The 16,338-nt window shown below is 41.3% G+C and overlaps 1 protein-coding gene across 7 annotated transcripts in view; it reads right to left on the reverse strand.

The window, feature by feature from the left end:
- Positions 1 to 16,338, reverse strand: part of farp2 (FERM, RhoGEF and pleckstrin domain protein 2) — a 182,375-nt gene that overhangs the window by 66,111 nt on the left and 99,926 nt on the right. For all 7 annotated transcript variants that reach the window (XR_006313336.1, XM_043701708.1, XM_043701709.1 and 4 more), the window contains 2 exons: positions 14,549 to 14,606; positions 13,737 to 13,980 (listed from right to left, as the gene is read on the reverse strand). Coding sequence is in view for 6 of the 7 variants with exons in the window: in XM_043701708.1 (XP_043557643.1) it covers positions 13,737 to 13,980; positions 14,549 to 14,606 (302 nt within the window). In the remaining variant the exon portion in view is untranslated. The remainder of the gene's footprint in view (positions 1 to 13,736; positions 13,981 to 14,548; positions 14,607 to 16,338) is intronic.

Genomic DNA, 16,338 nt, shown 5'->3' on the forward strand with positions numbered 1-16,338 from the left:
ACAAAACCGTGCTGACTATCCTTGATCACATTATTCCTATCCAGATGTTCATAAATCCTATCCCTTACAATTCTCTCTAAGATTTTGCCCACAACAGAAGTGAGACTCATCGGCCTATAGTTACTAGGGTTATCCCTACTCCCCTTCTTGAACAAGGGGACCACATTTGCTATCCTCCAGTCTTCTGGCACTATTCCTGTAGACAACGAGGACATAAAAATTAAGGCCAATGGCTCTGCAATCTCCTCCCTTGCTTCCCAGAGAATCCTAGGATAAATGCCATCAGGCCCAGGGGACTTATCTATTTTCACCCTTTCCAGAATTTCCAACACCTCTTCTCTCCGTACCTCAAAGCCATCCATTCTACTTAATTGTGACTCAGTACTCACATTGACAACAATGTCCTGTTCCTGAGTGAATATTGACGAAAAGTATTCATTCAGTGTCTCCCCCATCTCTTCTGCCTCCACACGCAACTTCCCCCTACTATCCTTGACTGGACCTATTCCTACCCTAGTCATTCTTTTATTCCTGACATACCTATAGAAAGCCTTAGGGTTTTCCCTAATCCTATCTACTAAGGACCTTTCGTGTCCCCTCCTTGCTGCTTTTAGCTCTCTCTTCAGGTCCTTCCTGGCTACCTTATAACTCTCAATCGCCCCAATTGAACCTTCACGCCTCATCTTTACATAGGTCGCCCTCTTCCATTTAACAAGGGATTCCAATTCCTTATTAAACCACGGCTCCCTCACACGACCCTTTCCTCCCTGCCTGACGGGTACTTACTTATCAAGGACACTCAATAGTTGCTCCTTGAACAAGCTCCACGTATCAATTACGCCCTTGCCTTGAAGCTTACTTTTCCAAGCCACACATCCTGAGTCATGCCTCACCGCATCATAATTTCCCTGCCCCCAGCTATAACTCTTGCCCTGTAGTGCACACTTATCCCTCTCCATCACTAGAGTAAAAGTCACCGAATTGTGGTCACTGTCCCCAAAGTGCTCACCTACCTCTAATTCTAACACCTGGCCTGGTTCATTACCCAGAACCAAATCCAGTATGGCCTCACCTCTTGTTGGCCTATCTACATATTGTGTCAGGAAACCCTCCTGCACAGATTGGACGGTTAAGATATTGTTGATCTCGTCACTGTGTTTAGAGCATCAATGGATCATGTAACCGTGGTGACGGCATGATAAGGGAAAGCCGAGACACGTTTATGCTTTCATAATTATTGATCTTGCTTAACTGGACTCGAGACATTGACTCCACTTTTCTTTCTACAGAAGCTACGAGACCCAAGCTTGTCCAGCTGTATCGGGCTTTTGAATGGCTCTCTTTAACATTAATGTTTTTGTTTCAGATTTCCAGTATCTGGAGTTTAGTTTTTAATGTCAGCATATGCTAATTGTTGCCTGGGAGAGATGGTGACAGTAGTTACAGAATGAAGATTTATAGTGAAGTCCATGGCTGTCCAATATTGAAATGGTGAAGTCCTCGGCCCATACAATATTGACAAATTTAGCAACAAAGTGGGAGCGGAGAGACATTGTGGTGAGGTAGAACTGGAACAGCACACCAGTTAGAAATAGGAGGAACAAAGAATAGATGCTTAGGAAAACCAAAGGCAATGATGTGGCAGCATGAGGATACACTGACTGTGATTAAATAGATAAGAATGGAACTAGGTAAGAGCAATCCAGCCTAGGCTACCACATTTGTCAAGTATAAAATCAGGCACCACAGTCAGGACTACTCAGAGCCACCAGTCAAGGCTAACTGCAGCCCTCCACCAGATAAATGGCAGCTAGTAGGGTCGCCATGTTCAGGAGCGCTGGGACAGAGAGGCATCAAGGGAATGTGCAATGGTGAGTAGGGAGTTGGTTTATAAATGTGGTTTGGAATGTTTATTTCATATTGACATGGAATTGTCCAGTTACCCAGCTGTGATGGTCAGTGACAGGAGGTAGGAAAGGTGTGGACTGCGGCTGAATAGAAGCTTGAAGTATCACACTCCATTTGCAGGCATCGAGTATAACCACTGATCAGACACTAACCAGACCAGCCACATAATTGCTGTGGCTACAAGAGCAAGTCAAAGGCTGGGAAATTTGCAGTAAGTAACTCACAGCCCAAATCCATCATGCAAATCAGCCTTCATTCTATTGACTTCAGCTATACTTCTTGCTTCCCAGGAAGGCAGTCAACATAATCAAAGAACCCTCCCACCCCATTATACTCTCTTCCACGCACTGCTGATGGGCAGATATTAAAAAGTTTGCATACACAGATGAACAAATTCAAGAACAGCTTCTTCCTCTCTGTTATCATACTTTTGAATGGACCTCTTCAATGCTGAGGAGAAAGTGAGGTCTGCAGATGCTGGAGATCAGAGATGGAAATGTGTTGCTGGAAAAGCGCAGCAGGTCAGGCAGCATCTAGGGAACAGGAGAATCGACGTTTCGGGCATTAGCCCTTCTTCAGGAAGGGCTAATGCCCGAAACGTCGATTCTCCTGTTCCCTAGATGCTGCCTGACCTGCTGCGCTTTTCCAGCAACACATTTCCATCTCTTCAATGCTGATCTCTGTCTGCACCTTTTTGGCAGCTGTAACATTGTATTCTGCACTAAGGTTTGTTAGCCTGATGCACTTGTATGATATGATCTGCCTGCAAAACACTTTTCACTGTAGCTTGATCCACATGACAATAATAAATAAAATAAAATCACTTTCTGACTCATCAAAAGCCTGTCCATGGTCTACAAAGCACAAGTCATAACTGCAATGAAATTAGCGAAGTTTGAGAAGACTTGTAGCTCAGGTTGAGGTTTTGGTTGTAGGTTTGCTCGCTGAGCTGGAAGGTTCATTTCCAGAAGTTTCGTTACTCTACTAGGTAACATCTTCAGTGGGCCTCAGGCGAAGCAGTGCTGAAAATTCCTGCTTTCTATTTATATATTTGGGTTTCTTTGGGTTGATGTCATTTCCTGTGGTGATGTTATTTCCTGTGGTGAAGTCACTTCCTGTTCCTTTTCTCGGGGGTGGTAGATGGGGTCTAATGCGATGGGTTTGTTGATAGAAAGCAGGAATTTTCAGCATTGCTTTGCCTGAGGCCCACTGAAGATGTTATCTAGTAGGGTAACGAAACTTATCGAAATGAACCTTCCAGCTCAGCGAGCAAACCTACATCCAAAAGTGCAATGAAATGTCATCCATTTGCCTGAATGGGTGCAGCTCCAACAGCACTCAAAACCTCCAGGACAAAGCAGGCTGCTCGATTAGCACTACAGCCACTAGAGAGACACAGTGTGCATCGTACACATGAAGAGCTGTAGCAACTCACCAATCCTCGTTAAACAGCAACTTCCAAACCTATGACTTGTACCACATATTGGGGCATGGACAACAGACAAATGTTGCCATCACTGCCACAAATTCTCCTCCACGTCACACACCATCCTGACGTGGAACTAAATCACCATCGGTACTCTGGATTGAAATCCTGGAACTCCCTTCCTAACAGCAGTGTGGGTGCGCCCGCACCACATGGTCTGCAATGGTACAAAGGATTCACTGCCACCTTCAAAGACAATTAGAAGTAGGCAACAAATGCTGGCCTCGCCCACAGCATCCACATCCCTTACAAGAATAAAAGAAACGTTCTTAGACACGAGTTTTGAAACTTGGCATCACCGACTTCTGTTTTTAAACAATCCAAACAATCTGTACTATAAAGTGAGTCTCTATCAGTTAATTTTCAGGTTCTGCTTTTAATGCTTTACCCTACATTTTCATGTCAAGCCAATGTTAGCTACAGTGCAAATGAAGTCTAAATCTGGAGTCACAGTTCACCCTGATAGTACAGTCAACATTAAAGGAGTGAGGCTCTGTCCTGTGCAGTCTGCTCAACCACTTAAGTACTGAATGTACATTTATCATTGGCACTCAACCAAAACATGCAGCAGTTAGAAAGCTGAAAGAATCAAACTTCTGTAACCTAGAAATAACAATTGTTTTGGACATGTCCAGTTCTGAAAAAAAGTCTAACATTTCCATTCAGAAACATTCATATTCGAGTCAAACCAGTAGATGTCAAAAAGCAGGTGCAATGGATTTACTGTATTTTTGGTAAGTGCAGTGACATCATGAGGTTTTCTTTGATCTCTTAAGGTGCTGGACAGACTCCAGGCAATTTGGGGTTCTAGATGGGAAACATGCATGCGTGTTCCATTTTAGCTCAGCATCTCCACAGTCAAACAGCTGGTGTAGGTGCTTACTGAGCAAGTTCATACACTTCAAATGGGTTCACAGTAGTTCACTCTTGTGGAAGTATGGAATAGGTGCTTACAACACCAAGAAAATTGGAAATAGGATGAGAAAGAGGGGCAATGAGTGCACGTGTGGTAACTCCATAGTATATTAAATGCAGATTAGCATCAATAGAATGGGATAAACGACCAGATTAAAGAGATGGTCCAAAATGGTACTCAGAGACATTGAGTTTTTTTTAAAAATGCTATTTAGAGTTCCATCAAATTTAGCTACATGCATGGAACTGTATTTAAACCAATTTGGGGCCAATTATTGCGAAATGACTTGAACACTAATTTATTGGTTAATAACTGAAAAGTCAAATTTATATTGCAATTAAATGCCTGAACAGGAACACTCTAAATAACAGCCAGGTGGCACCGAGGCAAGGTTAGGAGCAGTTAGTGATTGACCAAGGACTAAATATCTAAACATTTCACTTCACCTCTCCTCCAGCACTTCTGCAAGAAAACACAAAAAGAGGGACAATAGTTTTTAAACTTTACAGTATCCCCTGCTTCTGACCCAGAAAATGTAAACCTCTGTAATTAAGCACTTGTTAAACTCTACACAGCATACATATTCTTTCCCCTCAAGACACTGCCATTTTCACATTGACAAATATGAAAGCAAAAGACCACAGCAGAAACTGAAGCCTTTTGTTGGTTTTGTTCAAACGTATACTTGACTCTTGCCCTTGGTGCAATTCTTTTGTAAAGTCATAATCAAGAACAAACTGACATAGAAGCCATTCAAATTTGTCCTTTATTGAAAAGAGTCAACACAATCAAACCCTCAGCCTGAGGCTGTACAATGGGATACAACAGTGCTATGTATAATTGCCAAAATAAGATTATCAACGATCTTTGCTGTTCCCCAACACTTGACAGCAAAAGAAAATTGAAAATTACTAAACAGCTCTTTTAAAAAAATTTCTTTACTGCAGATAAATTTGACTGAAGATTGCCCCCAGTCCAAAGAAGTAACTTAGTGATTTGCTTTGAACAATGCCGGCGAGAGAAATGTGCGTATTTGTAAACTGCTTTTTACAGTCAGTTAAGCTGTTTTGAAGTTCAGTGTTGCAAGGTAATTTAAAAAGTGATGAAATATGTGACAAGACTTTTTTTTTTAAAAAAAAGGGATTAAACAATGTCTGGATATCAGGAAAACTCCTTTGGTTATTCTTCCAACACATTATATCCAGGCTGTTTGTTTAAGTTTCACACAGAGCTTGTAAAAGAGTGGCTCAAGTAATTGCCATCTAGCTATATAAAATGCAAGTGATTCAACTTGTAATGACCTCAGTGGCACTGCTCAACCCTAACATACCAATACTCATCAGGAGTAGTTTACTGCAAAACATAAAATGCATAAGGGCATCACTGTACCTCTAAACTGTATTTAATGGGTACTGCTGACATGAATACCAGGATTATGGATTATTGATATCAATACACAATCAGTTACACCAACCACTTTAAACATGAAGAACTAGCACTTCTGTACAAGAACAAACAAAAGTAACTTTATGACTGGCTAAAATAAAACAAAAAAAATTGTAGATGATGGAGATCTGAAACAAACAAAAACAGAAACTGCTAGAAGATCTCAACAGGTCAGGCAGCATCTGTGGTTTGCGTCCTCCCTCCTCACCATGCAAGGCCCCAGCCACACTCTCTATGTGAATCTAGTCCACTGTATTCGCTAATCACAATACCAGTCTCCTCTGTATTGGGAAGATGAAGCAGACTGGTGACTGCTTTGCAAACACCTCACTCCGATGGTAAAAACAAGCCTGAGCTTCCAGCTGCCTGCCACTTCAACACACCACTGTATTCCCTGGTCAACATTTCTGTCTTAGACCTCCCACAAGGTTCAACACAAGCTGGAAGAACAACTGCTTGGGGACCTTACAGCCTTTCGGCCTCAACATGGAGTTTAACTATTTTAGAACATTACCGCCTCCTTCCTTTCCTGTTACCCACATCCCAGATCCTGTCATGATATGGGTTGCTTTCAGGACAGCCAACCCAGTTTCAAATATTCATAGTACCCATTATCACTTATCTAGCTTCTCTTCTATTTTTTTGGTTACAGTGGTGCTGGAAAAGCACAGCACGTCAGGCAGCATCCAAGGAGCAGAAAAATCGACATTTCTGGCAAAAGCCCTTCATCAGTCCTCACTTTTGCCTAGGTTCTCTTCTTCCCTGGCTTATTATCAACAATCCCTTTATCTGTCTTAACATTTTCTTTCTGGGCTCTGTCACCCAACTACTCCCCCAAGTCCTTTCCCCCACAAATCCATCAACATAAATACCACTTTTCCCAGCTGCTATCCGTTCTGAAGGAGGATCACCAGACTCTTTCTCATTAACTGTGTTTTGTCTCCACAGATGCTGCCAGACCTGAGCTCCTCCAGCAATTTCTGCCTGTTTCACAATAGACTCGACAGTCGAGATGAGTGCTAGAGTCAAGGGAAGTACACATCAGGGAACCCACTGAGCACAAATCCAAACAAAAAAGGGCATGGGAATATCTGAAAAGGGCAGCTGAGACATTTACCAAAAAGTAACTGTGGCATAGACTTTGCTGCAATGATAAACCTTGGAAATGCAACATTCCTAAACAAACTTACTTCATGGCCCTCTAGTCTTTCCTGTTGTGGATTACAATTCTCATTCCTGTTGAAATTCAACAGGAATGAAGGATACAAGGGAGAAACATATAATCTACTTTGCCATTTATATGTGTATTAAAACACAAGCAGTAAAGCAGCAAACTGCTAGTGTCCTTTTTGTTTTTATATAAAATTACATGAATTACCCAACCCTTCATTGCATATATCTGGTACACTCATAACCCATGTATTCTGAACTCTTTCACAAAGATCTTGTAAACTGACTGAAATTCTCTCTCTACCCGTGACTAATGTTCTCGCCAGCAATGCAAAGAATTTGAAAATTAGAAGTGCCAGGTTTTGGTCATCCTGCAGCAATGATCCTCATGGCTGATGTTCTGGTACAGCTCAAGTCAGCAGTTGGCAGCCATTTTTCCCCATTTGAAGAAGGTGTGCCACTTTTACTCATTATGCTACCATACCAACTGATTAATTGGAATTACTACCACAGATAACTCTCCTTATCTTCGCCTGCTCGTCTCTGTTCCAAAGACACTTGCTTTACGTGTGTGTAATGGCACATCTCCATGTCAACTTGTTGACTGAAAGCATTTGCTAAAGGCTCCAGCAATACTGCCTCCAAAACCAGTTGCCAAACACAAGTGGCAACACAAGATCTATGTCCAATAGCGATGACAAGGGGAAAAAAAAACAGTAATACTCAATGCCTACAATATGCTAAAGACTCCATAGATAGGTGCTGACGAAAAGACCACACTAGATAAACAGAAGGATTAGCAATTAGAAGTCCAAAATGATAATTTTCTTTGTGTCCATTATTAAACAAGAATATTCCAGAAAATCAAGAATTGCGTAGGTTACCACCACTGTTCTTTTACAAAGCAGCCACAAAATCAACCCAATCATTCCTCGCCCCTTAGAAAACTACGGAGAACCATTCTCCATGCTTTTCCCGTTTGGCTGCTCACTCCCACCACATGGCATTGGGCAAGTCGCATTCTCTCCAACCTAACTTCTCTGTAATCCCACCCCAACTGATAAGTTAACATCAGCTCTCCTGCTCCTTCTACAGCTGATGGAACTTCAACAACCTCTAACTTCTAAGCTTGTCATGAGCAAATTAAAATAACCCAGGAGTATGTTTTAATTAAAAAAAAGCAAATACAAGTAAAAAAAAGTTTTTATTCAAGATCAGATTTGCTTAGTACCTCCAGCCTATAACTTTGATTAGCAATAATTCATACACCAACTGTAATCAGCAGCCTTTATACAGATGAGACGTCAAGTGTGGAGTGAACATGGACAGACATTGAACACAGAGCTTGAATTTAACTTAATCAGGCAGAAACGGTTTCCAATTTTGCCAGTTACTACTATAAAGTCAGCCTCCTGAATTCCATGTTGAACACTGACATTCAGTCACTGTTTCTGCACAGTCATCTTCAGATGCTGCAATAAAACTCCATACATTGTTTTATCTTTCACTTCAGACTTCTGTCTCGTTTTAGACAATGGAATGATATCCAAAGCAGACAGTCAAGTTAAATCTGGTGAATAGGAAGCAACAAATGTTATAATCTGTATGCAGGGGAGAACTGAAGTTTAATTCAAGCCTTGCATCAAATATTATCAATTAGTCATAATTAAGACATTACGGTTAAAAACAAGATCAATAAATATTTTTTCTTTACCCACCCTAATGACAATAATGAGAATGAGATACCATCTAGATTTATAAAAAGTAAAATATTACATACATTTCAATATATCCAATTAAAATATGACATTTTGAGCCTTGGGCTAGCAATTGCATTGAAAATTTTGCTTAAATCACAAATACAGGCAGAACAAATAAGGGGCATTTAATAAACAGGTTGCCATCGTATTCTGCACAGAAACTGTACAGGTCTAGCCACCAATCTAGGTACAAGGCACTTTAAAGAACATATACACAGCAAAAGACATGTTGGTTTGTCTGTTAAAAGTCAAAAACAGCCAGACTGCAAACCACAACTAACCAGTAAGCTACTAAGGAGCTTTCAGAGTCTTGCATATAGGCAAATTGAAGGCACTGGATTTCACAACTGGGAGGGGAAGGTTTAAGTGGGTGGAGGTGAGGAGCAAGCAAAGGGGGAAATGGGCTCCTCAGTCACATGTTTCCAATCAGCCAACAGTCCTGATTGTCCATTGTGACTGTTACATTCGGTACCCTCAGTTAGAGAAAATAAACTCCTAAAATACCAGTAAAACAGGCATACAGCAGGACTAAAGTTTAGGATGTTGGTGTCAGTTTTCAGCAGACCCTTCCAATTTATTCCAATATGTATTTTCATTACCCATCAACTTATTGGGTCTGGAATTAGTAAGCTGAAATCATTCCTCTCACACTCCTAAAACAAAATACTCAGCTGGAAGTCAATTACCTCCAGTCTCTTCCTGATGCTCAACCTCCATGATTAGAGTTTGGGGGTTTACATCACAATTCTAGGATACATCTTATGAGGAATGTTTTAAGTTGATAGATGTACTTTGGAACAAACTGAGTTTGCTGTATAGGCACCTATTTCCAGGTTTTCTAATTAACCTTCAATCTGCATGTTGCAGTTCTATAGATTAAAGCATCAGACATTGAACTATCAAAATGCTTAATCTTCTGCCCTGTACATAAATAATAATTCCTAGCAATTTACATCCATCCATTAGATGACGCTAGCACTCTGTCCGCCTCATGTCTATTCCATGACTGAATTTTATTGCTTGGTTTCCTCTACACATTGAGCATGGGTTTTCAATGAAAGGCTGCTCGTTAGTGATCATTTGCCCAGATTTAGTGTTATTTGCTTTGAGGGTTTGGAATAGAAAAACATTTGATCTAAAGGCAATCAATATGGAGCCACAGGATTGTCAGTTGAGAGTTAAAGTGCTTCACAATGGAGCTTTTCCCCAAGGAATAAAATGCAACAATGCAACATTTGCAGTACTGCTTTAGTCAAGTAAGTTGGAAAAATATAAGCAAACAGTGACATTAATCTCAAACTTCAGGGAATGAAGAAAGCAAAGAGATGGGTAGAACTTTATAATGAGGGATTGCTGACCACAGATATTATGGAAATTGCTTTTGAAGTTTAACTATTAAAAGACAACCAGAATAGGAATACCAGAAAGATCATTTAAATGAGAGAGAAATAAAATTTAAAGCATTGAACAGAATTACTTTATCATAATGGCAACTGAATGGAATAATCCAGCAGTTAAGGTAGCATAGACAAAAGACCAGAGATTCAATAGCAGGACAAAGTCCAGATCAAACAGACTAAAACCAGGCCCTCATCTTTAACTGTTCTGCTACAAGACAAACTGTGACCAAGAAACACATTGCGCAAGGTCACAAAACTCAACAATGGGCCAAGGATCTGGCAGAGCCAGTCTCCTTTAGGTACTGCACAGCAAGAGGATATGAGAATGAGGGGCAGAAATACAGAGACAATGCAAAAGAACTATGCAAACTGTGGGATGAAGGAAGGAGAACGTAGGAGCAGTAACTTGCAGCCAAAATAAAGGGGACTGGGAAGATTTGGCAGGACCAATACATCAGGACACAATACCTTGAACAAGGTGAGATTTACGGAGTTCAAACATTGGAAAGCAGCCAGGAACAACACTGGATAAACACTCTGTTTGTACATTTCAGTAGTGTTCTCTTTTTTACCTTGCCACCATTTTCTGGGCATGATAGGTTACACAGATCTCTATAGCTTTCCACACCCTCTTTGGCTACTCTCCAGCTGGCAACTACCATGACAGAAATCAGGACGCTTAGAAAGGAAATCATAGGTACAGAACTACAATAAGCCAAACTGTCTCCTTACATGCTCCAAACTTCATCGTTTGCACAATCTCTAACCCATACTTCAGGTTGCAGAAATCCTGCAAGTGGTTTTCAAGATTTTAAAAAAACTTGACAAAAGTGTAGTGAATAAAAGGTAAAAGTAATTGTGCTAAAACTCCAAGCTTTATATCCTGTCACTTATAAGTGATGCTGAAGAGCAGAACTGTCTTCACTGGTAAACAAACCTGCAGTTCCTAATCTTTAAATCTTAACTCTCTGAAAATGTCTATTTTCCTCCAAATACTGGTGTTTACAAATAATATTATCTGGTAGTTAGAACTATTTATGAAGCTACCTGCAAACATAGAGCAACTTGAGTTTTAAGGTTCCATTGCAGTGTCCAATACAGCAATCTTTGGCAGGAATGCACTTGGCTATCTATTATGGCAACACTGGACTCGCACTTACACAGGACACTTGGTGTGGAAAATATCCCAAGCCCCTTCATAGCACATGGGGAAAATGTACAGAAAGGAACCTACATCACACCATGATAGGAGGTTTGAGAACAGGAGAACCACAGTTAAATAAAAAAAGACAGGTTTTAAGGGGATTTTAAATGCAGGGAGAAATACAGGCAGAGAGAATGAGGGACAGAAATACAGAGACAACTCAAAAGAACTATGCAAACTGTGGGATGAAGGAAGGGAAACATAGGAGCAATAACTTGCAGCCAAAATAGAGGGGATCTGGGAAGATTTGGCAGGACCAATACATCAGGACACAATACCTTGAATAAGGTGAGATTTATGGAGTTCAAATATTGGAAAGCAGCCAGGAGCAACGCTCTACTGGAACTGGATAAACGCTCTACGGACATAAGAAAGCACAGATAAAACTTCCTGCACCAGAGATGAGGTATAACATAATTGTGCATGTCGGGGACGTGTAAGTAAACAGTCTTAGAGACAGATGGAATATGAAGTTTTCAGCTGAGCACTGGCCTTCACCTGGACAAGTGGGTGCAATGGCAAGTAGCAAATCAAAGGAAAATAGTGTGATGGACAAATGACAGGGGAGGCAAAGACAAACTGCTTCTCTCAATTCACACCCCAGCCCCCCTAATAATTTACTGAAGGAAGTCTTGCCTCATCATCAAACAAGCGATATTGACAAGAGATGGTCACAGCAAAGAACAACGGCACACAGTGTACTTTCAGTTATTGCAAAATGCTTCAGAATTCCATTGTAAGAGATTCACTAATTAGTGTTCTCATTTTAAATGCACCCAATACTGCAACGAGTCATAAAATATGTTAAACCTGTGTAACCTCCACAAAACTGACAGATTGGACCAAAGTTAGTTACCATGACTAAGTTTGAATCAATTGTGCTGTTACACAATAAAGTGTTTGTTAGAGACTAAATTTAGTTTGTAAAAATCAGTTTCAGATTTCTATCTAACAGTCCAACACTGTTTGTAAAGTTCATAACACAGCACATCCTGACAGAGACTAACTATAAAAGTTTTTTGTTTTCTTTTTAAAGTGTCTTATTGTTTAATAAAGAGATCTGCACAGTGGGACTAGTGTTGGCTGGCAATTTAAAAATATATATTTACAAATACAAGATAAGTTTGTTTTTGAAAAAATGGGTCTGTCCATAGGTTCCAGATGCAACTTGACTACAGCATTGAACAAACTACTGATTAAATCTTACAAATACGCCTAGGCAGATTTTGGTCAAAGCTTGAGGCTGACAGCTCAAAACTTACCGCAATCAAAATTAGGTAAGTGTAAAGCATTCTGGAAATGATACCTCTTTGCAGTATATGTAATGCATAATGCTTTCTTGATTTGACAAGGTCATCAAACCAAAAAATCAAAGCAAGAGTAAAGTGGTCACTAAAGTGTTTGGCTCCAAATCACTAATGCACAAAGGTTATTACCCCGCAATGCACCAATGTGCACGAGTGCAATTCAATTTAATCCAGGCTGTTCCTTTCCTCCCGCTCTCCATGTGCACAGCCATTAACTTCACCCTGAAAACTGAATGCAAAGTTATTGGCCGTGACTTGTGCAAATGGGTTACTGTAAAAGAAATTACCGTCCAGGGGGACCCCATTATCCGAATCCCAAGACCCAGACTCACTGCTGGTCGAATCTTCTGTGGTGGTAGGGGGGTAACTGAGCTGCTCGAGTTGGTCAATCATATCGCCAAACTGGAATGCAGAACTGGACTCAGAGCGCACTGAATACGTGGGAAAATTCACCATGGAGCTGGCTTCAGATTGATTGCCCGAGTGGCCCATTCTGAATAGTGCTGTCTCAGAAAGGCCATTTAACCCAAGATTGGTCAACGAGCTGCTCTCTGACTGGTGATTTAACAGGGAGCTTGTCTCTGATTTGCTATAGTGCCCATGCAGACGACTAGCTTGGGCCTTCACCTCAAAGAGGTCAGCTGTGTCAATGGGTCGGCCATTGCCATTGAGGTCACTCCCACCCTCAAATTCAGGGTCATCTTCTGAACCCAACTCCATATTATTATTGATGCACTTAACTGGGTTTTGCTCACAGGAGTTTATTACTGGTGAACGGTCTTGTTGACAATAAATAGCAGAGCCCCTTGTACCATTTCCTAATCCATGGTAACATGGCGAAAATGCTTCTGACCCACCAGCAAAAAAGGAAATCTCAGCGGGGTCATCATCAATGAACTCCTCGGAGAGTTGCAACTGAGCATTTGTCAATGTGAAAATTGGCACTGCCCTTCCCCGAATCTGACTAACATTGTACTCGTTCTCAGTGATAGGTATACCTGTGGTATAGTCATCCTCATCATTGTCATTTCTCTGAGGGAACCTCCTGTCACTAACACTGTCCTGTCTAGTTAAAGCACTGCGCTCATCACAACCCGAAGAGGAGCGACTGCAGCTGCCTGCAGCTTCAGCAACAGAACCTTGCAAGGAGATTGGAGAGGGCCGATCAGAAGTCTTCCACGAATCTTCCAGCGTTGGACTCCTCTTCACATCTGAGGGAGCCCTCCGAGCAGAGTGCTTGCTGACAAGGAGAACGTTGCTATTTTCAGGGTGAATAGGCTGACTGTCAACAAGAGTCTTCTGTACAGATTGGATGGATTGAAAGGAGATAGCAGCTGAAGACGGGGAGCCTGGAACCTCTACACCTTCAGTGAATGATAGACTCTAGTGCAGAGAAGAAAACAAAATTACACCAAGCACAACATTTGAAGACTGTAGTCAATTTATGAACGTTAGCATATCATCACTTTCAAACAGATCTTGAATCGCAGATGTAAATTTATTCTGGCTGCTAATGTATTGCAACAAGGTTTAGGAGGTTAGATTAACTCTTACTGAACCCCGTTGTCTCAATGGTATGAATCCTCCCAGTTTACAAAACTAAGTCTGGTTGGATTATAATACGGAAGGTAAAAAAGAAATAAAGGTACATCTCTTCATTTAGGACATATACTTGGCTTGCTGATGCAGAACAGCACTTACAGCAATTATGTATCAAGCCACTGCCATTCGTAGGTGTCTTCTGAATGGCAAGGTCCAGAAGGGTGGAAAGGGCAAACAGACCAATATAGATTATCAGGCACCAATTTAGAAAAATCAGATTTGGGAAGCAATCCTTTATCAAAACACCAACATGCACACAAACACATACAATCTCACACACACACACACACATACAATCACACACACACACACACACACACACACACAGTTAAAGTGCTACAGAACTAACCTGTTTAGGCACGTCTGCGCTCGAAGTCCGAGCTGAGATTCGTGCTCTGCTGTGCCGCCTGAAGAACAGAGAGTATTCAATAAGGACGTGAGGAGAAAAACCCTGCACCGGACAGCTTGTGTTGTGAAAACAAACACTCAAATGGAGTGCGAGAAGCAAGTATGCGAAGCAAGGCGAAAGCGTAGGCAAGGCAGAGAGATGTATACTGCAGCACAAACACTGACAGCAGAAAAGAAAGTACCATATTTGCACTCACTCACATCCATCTGTAATAGTGCTCACACGCCAAACAGAGGTCGTCAACTAAGACAAATAAAATTCAAGTGACTCTTTCGAAATGGTTGTTTGAAGCACAAGACAAGTCACACCTGCATACATTACATGCAATGTAATACACACACAAGTTTTAAATACCTAATCTGCTACCAGAGGCCAACATATTTCAATTAGCTTCAAACCCTCAACCTGGCATCTACAAACAAGATAGTTATTTCTAAACTGAGGATATGTCCAACTTTCATATTCAGGAAGTGCTACAAGTTTCCTTAAAGCAGACTAGAAATTACTCACATAGGCAAATGTGAAGAATACCGAAGGACAGACAACTGCTCAGAAAAAATGAATTGCCAAGAGAGGAGGGGGTGTGATGTTTTTGATAAGGGATAACATTACAGATGTACTTAGGGAGGATATTCATAAAACACAGAACATTACAGCGTAGTATAGGCCCTTCGGCCTCCAATGTTGCACCGCTCTGTGAAACCAATCTGAAGCCCATCTAACCTACATTACTCCACTCTCGCCAATATGTCTATCCAATGACCATTTAAATGCCCATAACGTTGGCGCGTCTACAACTGTGGCAGGCAGTACTTTCCACGCCCCTACTACTACCTCTGACATTTGTCCTATATCTATCACCCCTCAATTTGAAGCTACGCCTCCTCATGCTAGCCATTACCAGAGGAAAAAGGCTCATATCCTTGGGAATACGGCCGGGCAAGTTATTTAGGTGGAACTGAGACATAGAAAAGGGATGATTTCCAAATTGGGGTTGTACTATAGACACCCCCCAATAGTCAGCGGGAAATTGAAAAACAAATTTGTAGGAAAATAAGGGTAGCAATGATAGGGGATTTTAACTTTCCAAACATAGACTGGGACTGCCATATTGCTAAGGGTTTAGATGGAGGAGAATTTGTTAAGTGTATAGAAGATGATTTTCTGATTCAGTATGTGGATGTACCTACGAGAGAAGGTGCAAAACTTGACCTACTCTTGGGAAATAAGGCAGGGCAAGTGACTGAGGTGTCAGTGGGAGAGCACTTCAGGGCCAGTGACTATAATTCTATTAGATTTAAAATAATGATAGAAAAAAACCTGATCTAAAAGTTGAAGCTCTAAGTTAGAGGAATGCGAATTTTGACAGTATTAGGTAAGAACTTTCAAGAGTTGATTGGGTGCTGACGTTCGCAGGTAAAGGGACAGCTGGAAAATGGGAAGCCTTCAAAAATGAGCTAATGAGAGGCCAGAGACAATATTTCCTGTTAGGGTGAAAGGTAAGGCTGGTAGGTATAGGGAATGCTGGATGACAAGAGAAATTGAGGTTTTAGTAAAAAGAAAACCTCTGGCGCACTGACCTTTACACCGCTGAGGCCAAACGCCAGCTCGCAGATACCTCCTCCTACCGTTCCCTTGACCATGACCCCACCACCAAACCATCATCTCTCAGACCATCCATAACCTCATCACCTCAGGGGATCTCCCATCCACCGCCTCCAACCTCATAG

The sequence above is a fragment of the Chiloscyllium plagiosum genome, chromosome 13 (genome assembly GCF_004010195.1).
Source record: "Chiloscyllium plagiosum isolate BGI_BamShark_2017 chromosome 13, ASM401019v2, whole genome shotgun sequence".
NCBI lineage: Eukaryota > Metazoa > Chordata > Chondrichthyes > Orectolobiformes > Hemiscylliidae > Chiloscyllium > Chiloscyllium plagiosum.